Source organism: Haliaeetus albicilla, chromosome 1 (genome assembly GCF_947461875.1).
Source record: "Haliaeetus albicilla chromosome 1, bHalAlb1.1, whole genome shotgun sequence".
Lineage (NCBI taxonomy): Eukaryota > Metazoa > Chordata > Aves > Accipitriformes > Accipitridae > Haliaeetus > Haliaeetus albicilla.
Genome location: NC_091483.1, coordinates 70,384,966 through 70,399,156, shown reverse-complemented (window position 1 = coordinate 70,399,156; position 14,191 = coordinate 70,384,966). Strand labels below are relative to the sequence as shown.

Below are 14,191 nucleotides of genomic sequence, written 5' to 3'. Positions count from 1 at the left end.
TTGACGGCCGGCAGGCAGGCAACAACCTGAGGGCGCACCTTCTTCAATACCCTCGCCCGCCATCTTGCAGGTGCTCCAACACCAGCCCGCCTTCGTTCCCCACGCGGGTGCGGGCTGCGCCCCCCGGGGCTCCCCCAGGCGTCACCTCCGCGCCGGGGCCTCCCCCGCGGGGCGCCGGGCCGGGCCGCGCCGCGCAGGGCGCCTGCGCCGCCGCCGCCGCCCCCCGGGCGCCTACAGTAGAGCTCTACACGGCGCCGCCGGCGGGAGCAGCGGCGCGGCGCTGGCCAATGGGGCGGCGCGGCGCCGCAGCGGCCGCTGAGGTCAGTTCCGCTGCCGCGGTGGGCCGTGCTGAGGCGGCGGCGGAGGGGGGCTCGCCTTCGCCGTCGCTGAGGTAAGTACCTCAGGGCGGAGGGGGGGCGGGAGCCGCCGGCCGGGAAGGACGAGGACCGGCGCTGCCTTTTTTCTGCCTCTGGAGACGAGGTGGCGGCTGCGGGGTCTGCCCCGAGGGAGGCAGTCCTTTTGTGTTTTTTGGTTTGTTTTTTTTTCCCTCCTCGTCCTCCTCCTCCGAGCGCAGGTGAGGCTCCCCTGCCGTCGGCCCCTGCCAGCCGGCCCAGCACGGCGGCTGTCGCCGGCCAGCTGCCGCCCTGCCCGCCGGCGGAGGAGGAGGAGGAGGAGGAGGAGGAGGAGGGGGGGCCGGGCCGGGCCGGGCCGGGGGTCCCAGCGGCGAGCGCGGGCCGCGGCCCGGCGGGCCCGCGCGGTGCTGCCCCCTGCGGGCCGGCGGCGGCACTGCGCCGTGGCGCGGGCGGAGCCGCCTCCCCGGCGGCGGCGGCGGTGGAGGCGGCGGCGGCGGGCGAAGGTCTGGGCGGCCTGCGGAGGGTCCGGCGGCCGCACGGCCGCCTTCGCCCGGGCAGCGGCGGGGCTCGGCCTCCGGAGACGGGCCCTGAGCGAGGGAGGTCTCTTTTTTCCCGGAGGGGCGGCAACACTTCTGCGTGGGTGGGCTGGATGCCCAAGAAGATGGGATTTTTTGGTGTTGGCTGGCGGGCGCTGCTGTCGCGTGGGCGCCATCAGACTGCTTTAGACTCGCCTGGGCTGTAAAGCTGTTGTCCAGGTTTGTCATCTTGGTCTTCTTCCCGAAGAAAAGAAGCTTTCGGGTTAGTAACTTTATTACTGAGCAAAATAGATCATCCTGTGTTTTGTACGTAAATTGTGTTCTTCAGAGTGTTTGGGCATAAGAGTCGTTTAATTAAATCCTACATTCAGTTTTGTTGCAAGAGAATCGATCATAAAAAAGTATTACACTGGACACTAAACATAATTTAGACGTATAAAATGATTTGGATTTCTTCTAAGTAAATGACCCAGTGTTACCATAGATGTAGCCGAAGTGTCCTGAAATACATGTTTAATAAAAAAAGTTTGGTTTATTATAAAAAAGCCTAATTTTCTTTTATGGGATTTTGCTAGCATTCTGTTCTGCATTGTTTCTACAGTAAATGGTTACAGCCAAGGCCCTTTCATTGCACGTACAGATAGTATGTGGCTAATTTTAGCAGGAATTAAATATGTAGAAGTGAATTTTAGCATCTATGTGAGTGTTTTGAGAACTGGGCACGGAGGGATATGTGTTTTTAATGGGACTTTCCCCCTCCTCTCCCATTTTCTTCAGTGCCATACTTGCTTTATTGCTTACAGGCCTTAAAGCTTAGAGTAAGGTAGTGCTAAATGCTAGTCGGTATGCTTTGGATATAGAGGATGATTTTGAAAATGGTTGTAAATTGTGTGAAATGATGAAATGTGCACCATAATTTTAGAAGTTGATCATACATCTAATGATAAACAACTGTATAAACATCTCTGAGCATTCTCTAAAATACTGCTTTTGATACAGTAGTTATTTGAGAATGCCTTGCTTAGCTTATTGCAAGAAGACCGCCAAGCAATTGAATGATATGTTAGAAATGTGTGTCTTTCAGATACAAATAAAGGTAGGCCTCAGTCCTAGAGCCACAGAGAAGCAGACCTCCATTTCTGTAGGATACTCTATAGTCCATATATGTACGTGACTTCCTACAATGTCAATAAATGTCGATAAATTGGACAGTTTTTCACCTATGCGTTCTAAAAATAGTGATTTACTTTTAATCCATATTTTTCATAACTATATCATAAATAGTAAAAATTTTGAATGTAATTAAATTTTTTCTGTAGAGTGAAATACCTGTATATTGTATAATAAAAGTAAGCTCTGAAAACTTGGTGCATGGTCTTTGCTCTTCTTAATTCTCTGCACTGACATTCCTTATTCATGCTGATGGAAAAACTTCATGTGAATTTCAGATTTAAAAAGTGTTATGCCTGTGTGATTAGCTGTTATTGTGAAACAAAATGTCTTTTTAAGAAGAAATATTTGTAGATGAAATTTCTTTGGTGTATTTGAACAGTTTGTTTTTAGTACAAAATCAATTCTTTTTATTAGTATAATATGTTATACTTGAGTGAAGCACTTTGGATCTTTCCTAGTCATTAGGCCTAAAATTAATGACTGATAATTGTGGCTATGTAGCTGGATCAGTAGAACAGTTAGCTCTACTTGACAGAGATATACTATCCATTTATTGTTGATTGACTATGGCATATATATAATTGTAAAATACAAACAAGGTAATTTTAAGCTTACACAGAGATTAAGTTTTTCACAGAGACTCAGATTTTACACACTGTATTTTCTTGATGTAGTGATGCACAGTGTCTTCCAATTCTGTTTAAGCTTTTCAGTTAACAGATTACTTGTATGAGCTTTTCAGTACCAAAGCAGGCCTTGATTCTTGGATGCAGTCTTTGAATTTAGTGTATGAGAGGTGGGTGCTTTGCTGAAGTAAGGTCCTACTTATTTGATCACATACAATAAATGCATGCTGCTTGTCACATACATTTCATTGATAGCAGCATATAATTTGAGATGAAAAAGGGATCTAAAACACTGGAAAAGAAATACTTTTCTTTGAAAAGATGAATGAAGTATTAATGTATCTTAAGTAAATGGAAATTTCAGGATTATAGAATAATGGGAAGACACTGGCAATTCCTGTCTGACAGTGGCCACATCAGTGGTCTGTAATCTACCGCAGTGCAAAAAAACTTGTACTGGATGAATTTGGCATAGTCAGGCTGCAGATGATGTTTTTGCCTATTTTTCTTGTTTTTAATTGGTCTTTGTTTTTTAACCTTTATGTAAATGTGATACCCACTGTTTAGAATGCCTTTTGACTCCTGCGCATCTATTGATCTCTGTGTCTTGAGCAGCAGGGTCCAAGATATACTAGTGTTATGTGAAAGGCTGGAGTATTTCCTTTTATTAAATGCCCTCCTTTTAAATGTCACTGAATTGCAGGTGTTTGGTAGAAGGAGTGGATGAGAAAGTTTGGTTTATCTTCCTTCTGTTGTTATTTTTCCATGTACCTCCAGGTTTCTGCTTCCAATCTTTTTCAAAACTAGGGCCTCTAAATTTTTTTTCAATTTCTCCTAATTCAGGTACCTTACTGTATTTCAAAGTATTTTTACAAACTTTTCCTGAATCCATTCCTGTAAAGACAGGGACTGGAATTGATATTAACACTCCTAGTATCTCTTATTCCATTCTTCATCTATCCTGTTCTTGTGTTTGCCATTCAGGCTCCTTGTAGACTTTCAGGTCTTCCTTTAACAATGTCTTTGGATTGGTCTCTGTGCTCTGTATTTGTAACTTGAAAAATCGAGTATGTATCTTTTAATTAAAATTTTCTGAAGCATATTCCCCCCCCCCCCCCTTCCTCCCCCCATACCACCCCCCCGCCCACCCCTTTCCTGGTATGGAGTGAGTGGATGCTGGATTGCACCACCTCTCTGTGTACATTGGTCTTGTTTTTCTGAAGTAATCAGGAAAAGCAAATCATTTTTTCAAATATTAGAATGAAATTACAATGTACTTTGGGACTTGTTTTATCCAAAATAATGATAAAGCAGGCCTGTTTGCATCAAAACTTTTCTTGTTAACTATTTAGCATTCAGGAAAGACTGGTGCAAAAATAGCCAGGGAGACAATAGCAGTGTCACTTCAGTATCACCTGGTTATTCAGTTCTTTTTCACCCTGTACTGGGTCTGGCTGGGATGGAGTTAAATTTCTTCATAGCAGCCTGTATGGTGCTGTGTTTTGGATCTGTGGCTAAAACAGTGTTAATTCACCAGTGTTTTGATTGTTGCTGAACAGTGTTTGCACAATGTCAAGGTTTTCTCCCCCCCACCCCCTCTGCCTCCGCTGCAGTGAGTAGGCATGGGGTGGGCAAGAGATTGGGAGGGCACACTGCTGGGACGGCTGGTCAGAATCAGTTAAGGAGATAGTCCATGCCATATAATGTCATGCTCAGCAATGAAAACTGGAAGTAGAGGAAGAAGAAGGGGAGAGAGGGGTTGGCTTCCAAGGTGGCTGTTGCTTGGAGACTGGCTGGGCATCGGTCTGCTTGTGGAAGGTGCATCACCTCCCCACCTCTTTGCTTCACCTATTAAACTGCCTTTGTCCCAACCCATAAGCTTTCTTGCACTTTCTCCAGTTCATTCCCCTTCCTACTCAGGGAGTGGTGGGGAGCCAGCAAGTGGCTGCTTGGCTGCTGGCTAGGATCAACCCACTGCAGGTCTGAAATGCAGTTGCAGTAATTAGGGAAACCTGGATTCTGTCAACATGGTATTTGTCACAGGTCTGAATGACAGCTTGGTTTTGGGGTTATATACCTTTTTTTTTTTTTTTACTTTCATATATAAGGATTTTTGAGTTAGGAAAGTTCAGAAGGATTAAAAGCCTGTTCTTTGAATCATCTCTGTCAAATTTTTCTAGTGTCCTCTTGGACTGAGCAGCCCAGATCTGCCTGGTAGATTGAAGCATTCTTAAAACATTTGACAGTATGTTTCTTGTACTTTCTTGCTCTTTAAAGGTGGTGGATCCTTTTTTCATGTTGTCCCGTAAGGTGGCGTTTACAGTGTTAAAAAAAAAAAAAAATAAGAAAACACACTGTGTTTTTAATACTGTTTTTTGTGGTCAAGGATGTCAATGGCATAAAGTGCTCTATGCTTGTCTTTTGGTCAGCTCATATGGAGAGCAGTTTCAGTATCAATGGATAGCTGTTAACAGCAAAAAGCAAATACCGATCTAAATTAATTTCAAATGCAATTTTAGTTCTTTCTTAAAGTTGTATAGAAATCTTCAAAGCATCTTTGGTCTGGATCTTGAGCTTATCAAGATCTCTTATTACCTTTCTCCTGAAATAAAATAGTGGATCTCCTGGACATAGGCCTACCATCACACTTGTGTGTCAACAAGGTTCATCTTAAGTCTAAGAAGTGATATTAGCAGGGGGAGAATAGTCCATCTGAGACTACCATAAATATTTGTTTTTCTTTCCTCTTTAGAATCTGGATAATAGAGGGCATAATGTTACCAACATTAGAAATGCTTAAAAAAAAAAATCTTAAGATCATGATGCAGTAGTCATGTATACTTTCCTCCTTCCTGGGAAACTGCCGTTGATTTGTTTTTCACATCGGGGTATAGAGGTTTTTCACACAGGGTTGTGCAGTTGTCTGCATTGCAATGAGATGAGATTACTACAGTCCGAAGAACTACTTACTGAGGAATTTTACTGGTGTGCAGCCATCCATCTGCTAAGGAGTGAAAAGCCCATTATATTGTCCCTAACCATTTTTCTAACTTTTACTGTTGTTTGAGGTTATATCAGTATATTGTTCTTTGCAGAGCCCCATCTTTAGGGCAGCATTCCTGTAGCAGTTAGGGATATTGGCAGATGGAGCACAGGGAGATGCAAGAAAAACTTTCTGGATCAGATGCTTACTCTTGTCAAGCCAATGTGGAGATGTACCTTGGGTAAAGTTTTCCTCATTCATGTAGGATTATTGTAATAGGATGCTACCTAGGTGATCTCGGCACTGAGCTTTTGGAGCCTAAATCAGGCCCTGCTCTCTGTGGATAGACTTGGAGAGGAATTGGATTTCAGAAGCAGAAGCCTTCTGTAGGATATATTGAAATCTAAAGGAATCTAAAAGTAACCTTATGAAATAGGGTCTATACATGAATGCAGATCTGTGCAACAGTATGCCTGTAAGTAAGAATGTTTGAGTAAGAAAGATGTCAAGTAGATTTTACTTGTTGCTGTTAGCTTTGGACTTTGTTTTATGTATGTCTCAAAAGGCTAATTTAGTTGTTTATTTTCCAAATAAGAGTGGTCTCATAGTCTTGGCAAAAGCTTAAAGGCTGAGATCTTGTGCATGTTAAATATAGAAAAGAGACAGTAAGAGCGCTGGAACCTGTGGGGCCAAACATACTGCAGAAGTTAACATGGTGGTTTTACACTGATATTACTGTTTGCCTTCTGCCTTCTGTTGCATTTTTTATTTTGATTGACACTTTCTGTATTATCAGGATGGAGTGAATTATTTATATGCTTGTCCACTTACATAGAAGTGATTACACTGTGATATTAATAGAAGTGAAAGTAATTAATTTTGCAGCCACAGATTGTTTTGACTCTATTACTTTGAGAACATGTGAAATATAAACCGCATCTTGTTGCGAATTAGTGTTCAAGACTCCTTGGATCTGAAACATTGGCACTGATTAGAAAAGAACTTCCTTCTGTACTTCAAGAATTTCCATGCTAACTTAAAAATCCTTATATTTAAAAACAAACTCATCGTTATGTGTTTCTCGTAACCATTGTAGTCACTGTCCTTTTTCCTGCTGGGATTCACAACTGAGTGGCACTTGCAGTGTTTCATAATATCTTTTCCTGAGTTAAGGGCTGTATATGAACCAAAATCATATTCTGCTGCTCAGTTTTGTTACCAAGTATCTTTCTTGTTAGGCTTTTAAATACATTTCTTAAATGTAAAATTTTTCATGACATGGAAGAAATAGCATGAACTCTTTAGGTTTTGATGCATAGCAGATAATTTTATGAATTTATGAACATTTTGAATAAGAGCAAATGTTAAAAGATTATTTGATTTGGTATGTTTTGCTTAGAGTTAATGGTTATATGTGCAGAATACAATCAGTGGTATATTCACAGTAGACTTGGACTCTGTAATTCAGCTGTAGTCCACTAATAGTTCAATTCTTAGTTCATTGTATTTTAGTGATCAGTGAATCATAACTGACTTAATCTTCTGCTTTTTATTCTTTAGTGCTGCAAGTTGATTGAATAAAATTAAGAACATGGAATATAATATGGATGCAGTTGCTTGAGCACCATTTCCTCCAACGTGTATATTCTGCAGATTGGTGGCCTGAAGGATTGATTGATAAGCAGCATACACAAGACTAATATCAAGAAAATATTCTGTTTGCTGCTACTGTGTTTGACAAAACTGATGCAGAGTCACGTCTTCTGAAATGCAGTTGAAAATGAGGGAACTTTTACCAAGATTGTACCCTGGCCAAGTTAATGATAAAAATAATTCCTTAACTACATCCCCGAAGCAATCTTCTGAGGATAAAACAAATCCATCAAAAGGGGATGATGACCAAAACTGCTGTTACCAAGGGACTGAGGCTGAGAACAGTAAGTTGTCACTGATAAGCTGCATAAAATGCAGAAACGTTCAGAAAATTTCAATGCAAGATATAGAAAAGCATAAGAAGCTTGGGTGGACTGAAGACAAAAATTTCATCTGCAAGAAGTGCAGTCATATTACACCACCAGCTTTTCATTTTGTTCCTGAGGGTGCTAATGCTGTAGACTTTGAAAAAAGTGAAAAAAAATCCCCAAGTAAAACCCAGAAAGCATTTAAAGTTAAAAACTTTCTGCCAGGTAAATACTATTGTGATAAATGTAGATTTTCAACAAAGGATCCTTTGCAGTATAAAAAGCATATAGGTCAACATGAAGAAATTAAATTTATTTGTTCCCACTGCAGTTACGTATCCTACACCAAAGGAGAATTCCAGAGACATTTGGTGAAACACACTGGAACTTTTCCGTATCAGTGTGAATACTGTGAATATGGTGCTGTTAGACATGACTATATAGTAAAACATACGAGAAGAGTACATGAAACACCCACAAAACGGCTGTCAAATACCACCATAAACCACAAGCAAAAGAAGCCGAGTCCAAGCACTTTATATGAGAAGCAGAAATATGATAAAATTCCTTTTCAGAATGAACTCTCAAATTCATCTGCAAGTGTGGTTTGTGAGATTCCAGGTAAAGCAACTAAAACGGTCTATTCGTCTCATGATGTAGAATGTAGCGTAAACACAGCATCAGTCCAGGATAAAACAATATTGGAGGCATCTGAAATAAGTGTATGTGAGAATCAAAGTGTGGAAGTTGAGGTTTATTCTCCAAAAATGGAGCCTTTACAACCTGGGATGCCTTTAACAGTAATTGCACCGTCTGAACTTGTAGTTCCTTCTAACTGTTTAGCTCAGATAGTAGAGATTAAAATAGTGAATGGTGCACAACAGCTGGTTCTTAAACTAATTCCTATGAAAGAAGCAACGTACAAACCTGTGAATGGTGCCGAAGAGCAACTTGAGAATCAAGGTATAGAACGATCTGCAGAAGGAAAAAAACCATCGTCTATGTCTCAGAATGAGTTACTAACCATGGAAGTGAATGTAGACAAATTATCCAGTGTTAGTAACCAGCTTAATTTGGATAGTACATATGACAAGAATTCTGAATGTCTTTGTTTTTCTGATTCTCAACTCTCAGACTGTAACTCTGTATCTGTACAGAGGGAAGATGCATCAAAATTATGCTTTCATTTGGTGAAAGGTATTGATGTCCATTCAGGTGTTATAGAACTTTGTTCTCCGTCTCTGGTGATGAATACTACTGAAAAAAATAATCTTAAATCCTCAAGGTGGGAAGTAGATGGAAAAAATAACTTACATTATGACTTGTATTGTTATGAAGAAGGTGTGGATATACCCCATCCAAAATATGCTGCTATTTCTGAAGATAAAAGTTCCAAGAACATTTCAGTAGAGGCTGCTCAGAAGAGCAAAAATTCTTCTTCTGCAGTCCTTGAACAAAAGGATACATTGCCTCTAAAGAGGGATGACAACGAATGTAGGAGTCTGCCAGTCAGCTCTACAGAAACACATTTAGCTGGTAAGGGTTTTGATAAAAAATCTGTAACATCTTCTGAAGCAGGAAAAAACTTTAATGTCACTAAAACTCCACCTTGCAAGAACATGACTTTTGGCTTTAGCAAAGTAAAGAGAGCTGAAACCAATAGTCAAAAGAACAGTCGTCTTCTGGAATCATTAGAACTGCAGAAGATGGAAAATAAAGGCAGCGCTTTTGAGGGACCTGTTATTTCGTCTGTATTTTCTCTTAGCGGTGGGGCTGAAAACGTTCCAGAGGGTGTCAGATGGGACAACACAACATGCAATAAGAGGTCAGCAACATTGCTCTGTAGAAAGATTGCTCAGCTCATGTCTGCTGCTGAATCTAACATGAAATCCATGCCTTTGAGATGTCAAGCTTCTAGTAAAAAGGTGCTTTTCCCTCAAGAAAATTCAGCAAGCTGTGAGAGAGTTGTTCCTGCCACTGAAGTTGAACAGTCTACATCTTTGCCTCAAGTGCATGGTAGAAACAGTGTGATTAGTAGCGAAGAACACAGTAAAGATCAGTTGCTTACATTTGCAAGAACATCTAAAAGCAGGGTAACTAAAAATTCCCATGTTGCTACTCCAGTGTTTATCCCTAAAGGGACAATGCTGAGAGTACTGAATGCTACTAGCAGTCAAAACTCAAACGGAACAGAAAACAGGAGCGAAACATCAGAGCCTTCTATGTATTGCAATGAAATGTTTCTGCCTCGCCCGGTTCCCATCAGTGTTTCTGAGACACTTAGCAGTAATTTGCCATGTTTGCCTAATCGGAGTGAACTGATTGCTGAGTCCCGAAGTGTATCACTCAGGCAAAGACCAAAGCGAGAGGCAAGTGTTAAAAATAATAGCAAACAAACTGGTGTACTGTTTCAGAAAAGCAGTGATGTGAGTAAGCAAAGCAAACACTATTCAAAAAGTCAGCTAGGTCCCAAAAATAAGGCAAAACAAGCAAGCTTCAGGGAACTTCCTAAGAGGAAAACAAGAACTCAGTCAGAAACCAGTTCGAGTTCTGACATGTCATATCTGTTGACGGCGAGACGTCTTCGGCTTGTCCCTTTGAGAACGAATCAGTTGATAAAATGCCCTCGTCGTAACCAGCCAGTTGTGGTACTAAACCATCCTGATGTTGACTCACCAGAGATAATTAATGTCATGAAGACTATCAACAAGTATAAAGGTCAAGTCCTGAAAGTAGTCCTGTCAGAAAGGACAAGTAGTTGTCTTGGTGTCAAACGTTACCGAAAGCGTCTTACTCTTCAGAATGTTGAGACAGGAAACCAAGCAAAAAAGCAGAGTATGCTAAAAATGAAACTTAAAAAGACCCATAAAAACAACTACCAGGTGGTGGAAACTTCACCGGCTGAAACACTTCAGTGTCTGTTTAAGTGTTGGTTTTGTGGAAGAGTATATATGGACCAAGAAGAATGGATAAGTCATGGACAGAGGCACTTGATAGAGGCAACCAAGGGTTGGGATGTTCTTTCTCTTCCAGCAAAAAAGCATTGAGAGACTAGGGGAGGTTTCCCCTCTTATTTTTAACGAGTGCCACTAACTTGCTTGGAAGGGACGATTGAAATAACTGCTTTATTTTGCCAAAAGGTCTCTACTGTTAGTGAAGTGGAAGGAGAGCAGAGTTAAAAAGATACAGAGAAACCGATAGTGAGGATTAAGCACTACTTTGCACTCTTATGTTTGAAATTTGTATTGGAGGTCAACTTCATCTGTTCCATAGGAGAAATTTGAAAAAGATTTGCTATGCAAACATCTTTCTAGTTAACCATTCTCTGTGCTAGGATACTGTGCTGTAACTGGTTTGTGGTAGGTCTGTATGGATTAAAATCTTAGACAATGAGATCTTTGTAAATTTAACAGGGTTTAGTTTGCTTTATTACAGCGTGGTGGTTCAGAGAGTGAGCATATGTGTACTAAAAAGCACCTTTGATCCTCTGTGGACAGCAAGTGTGTATCATAGGTTTTAGTGGCAAGTTAAGCACCATGCATAAAAAGTAAAACTTAAATGCAAGTACTGTTTCAGCGAAACAAAACCAATTCTGCTGACTTCAGAGGAGATACAAGGGTGTAAACAAGGAATCTGTGGGATCAGAGTTATTCCCACTAGGTCAGATAGCACTAAAAAGTTAAATTTTGTTTAGTACTTAGTCTTTACCTAGCCTGTATTCCGTAGATGTGAGCTAGCAGAACACTGTCAGCTTTCTGTACCATCTTTGTTTGGGACAGGCAGAGCCGGAGACATCATCAGACTTGGAGCAATAGGAGAGAGAAGCTTTCCTCTCTATAGTGTCAAGGCTGTTCTGAAATCTAAGGATGTAATAGCCAAATGTAAACCCTCACACCATGTGTGTGTAGCCTGATAGAAACACGTTTGCAGAATTGGGCATTTCGTTAGAACTCTAGTTAGTGAGTTAATGCTTATTTACAGGGGGAACTTGCTAGAGATGAAGATTTTTCAAAATGAAAAACCATGCTGCACAGCTTTTACATTGACAGTGTTGAACCAGATTTTCAGTGCAATCTTTCATTCTTCTTAAGATTTTAGATGTTAGAATATATTTTTTGTAGGCCTAAATTCATACAAGCATGTGCCTAGTTACAGTGTACATCTAACATGTATCTACTGACTTCAGTGCAGTGTAAACATTGCTCAGTTGCTTAAACACTTTCCTAAATTAGGGCCAAATTTCAAGTTTTTAGTGAAGAGGGATGGATGACACTGAAGTCTAATGTTTTTGTACATGAACAATAGATGTTTTTCTTCATCTTGTCAATTTTATATCATTTTAAAATCTGAATTATATTGAAGCACATATTTACAATTAAAATCACATCTTACATTTTTACAGATAAGAAGATCAATACTGAGTAATGCTGGATGTGTGTTCTATGTTTGAACTGGGACTACTTTTGAAAAACTGGTAGTCCCTAACTCTTTTCACTGGTGCATTTTTGTAAACAGTTTAAGCTGGGAATATTTTTTTATATACTCCAGCAAATTATACATTGTTTTGATAAAGTGTGTATCGTATCTGCATTGAAATGTAAATATTTTAAAGCATTGCTTTCCCATCATTTTGCAATACAGTGTTAAAATCCTTCAGATAGTTGGTGCTTTAAGTCAGATCTTTTTCATCATACACACATGGAAAATTTTTGTATCATTTCTATCAGACTAGCCTATTCCATGGAACAAACTTCTTTTTGTCTGTTTTGTCAATAATAATGAAATGACAGTTCTCATTTTGTATTCAAATGGAATTATATTTTTTTAGATGGGTACACTAGCGGGGTTTTTTTCACTTCATATACTTTGATGCCAAACCTAACAGTACTATTTGCATTTTCAGTTGTGAAAATAGCTTCCATTTTAAAATTCTGGCATATCACATACAATAAATACTGAAATTCTTAACATAAGAAAAAAAACCCATGGTTAAAATTCTTCCTTTGTTTTAATTCCTTCAGTCCAGGTTACTGTTTAAATTAATTTTGTTTCTGTAGAAGCTACTAAATAAATAGTTTTGAATTTGCTTCATAATAATTGTCACTGGCAAAATTAGAACATTCCCCATGAAAGCTGTACTGGGGGGGATGGGGGAAGTGTTGCTGCTCAGCTTTATAAACTCTAGGTGGTTTAATTATACTAGTAATGCTTGTCTTTTGTAAGCAAGTTTACTGTTTTAGTAAACATCTGCAAAGCTTTGTATGTCACTGCCATAATCTGCTATCTAAATTGTTAAGATGTGTTTTTTTCATGGGTTTAATTTAGAAAATATTTTTTTTCTTTTAACATGAAAACCTTTTGTAAGTTAAATTGTATGGTGGCTATGAAACTCTTAAAGCAGATTATGTCATGCCTCTTTTCCTTTTAATGAGCTCTGCTAAACTCTACTTAGCAGCTTCTGTTTTGTTAATTTTCATTCTTATTATTAGATAATGTCATGTCAGAATAATTTCCTTCAATTTTAACAGTCTCAGTGGTTTGAGAGAAAAAATTATAATGAGTGTTCTCTTGCATTTTGATGCAGCATTGAGAAATAAAAAGTTTGCAAGAAAGTAAAAACCAACTGCTAAATTATTTTAGAGCTAGTTTGTGCCACTACATACTACGTCATAAATTGGATTGGAATGTCATGTTTTGGGCTTGAATGTTTTTATTATTGTTCCTATTCTGTAAAGACAAAGTAACTGAGGTTCCTTTCTTGGTATATTCCAATTACCTAGTCAAACTTCTGAGTGTGCTTAGAAAGGAAGACTATGGATGCTTTGCAGAAAAATACTCAAGTTTGCCTTTCATATTTATAATGAATTTAGTTAAGCCTTCCAAAACTCAAATTATATGAATAAATATTACCATATTTTTTTTCTGAAAAAGTATTACCTTCTTGTTTTCTTTGATACACACTGGAACATGTTTTCTTGCTGAGTTTGAAGCACATCTACTGTTCCTACTCATTATTTTTATTTCTATATTTGCACACGGTGTGAATTCAAAGGGACTGTTGCATAATGGTCCTACAGCGTGTTTGAAGGCCTAGATACAGAATACAAATATCTGCTACTTAAGCTAAAGAATAAGTGTTAGTTAAATAATAGAACTTACATAATTAAAGCTAGCTTTATAACCTGCTTCAACACCTATGAGCATCAGCTGACACCCACTGACTTCAGTGGCTGCTGAGCACAGCTTGTTGTTGTGCAAACACATACACACACCGAATGAAATTGTTAAAGAGTTGAGCACTTAGATAAATAGCATTTCATGTGTATTTTTAAAAGCAAGAGTATTTTTTGTATAACCATAGTATGCTTTATTAGATTTTGCTACTACCTGAGCTTCAGTGACATTTAGGTAAGCAAGATTGACTTTGGTTTTCGTCTTGTGTTAGAAGGTAGAGTGCAAAATAAGCAATTGCTCAATTATTGTCAAGATATCAGGACTAGTCACTCTTGACGCTTTTCTGTGAATTAATACAATGGCATATACTTCAACTGTATACTCA

At 39.6% G+C, this 14,191-nt stretch overlaps 1 protein-coding gene across 4 annotated transcripts; it reads left to right on the top strand.

The window, feature by feature from the left end:
* Window positions 1–256: 256 nt before the first annotated feature.
* ZNF518B (zinc finger protein 518B) lies at window positions 257–13,322 on the top strand. Of its 4 annotated transcripts, XM_069793506.1 has the most exons (3): window positions 350–391; window positions 972–1,151; window positions 7,232–13,322. In XM_069793506.1, the coding sequence occupies exon 3, from the start codon at window positions 7,440–7,442 to the stop codon at window positions 10,677–10,679; it is 3,240 nt and encodes a 1,079-aa protein (XP_069649607.1). In that variant the 5' UTR covers window positions 350–391; window positions 972–1,151; window positions 7,232–7,439; the 3' UTR covers window positions 10,680–13,322. The 4 variants fall into 4 exon arrangements, with proteins under 4 accessions (XP_069649600.1, XP_069649617.1, XP_069649607.1 ...); XM_069793499.1 differs by lacking the exon at window positions 972–1,151 and having other exon boundaries at window positions 257–391; XM_069793516.1 differs by lacking the exon at window positions 972–1,151 and having other exon boundaries at window positions 283–395.
* The last annotated feature ends 869 nt before the right edge of the window (window positions 13,323–14,191 follow it).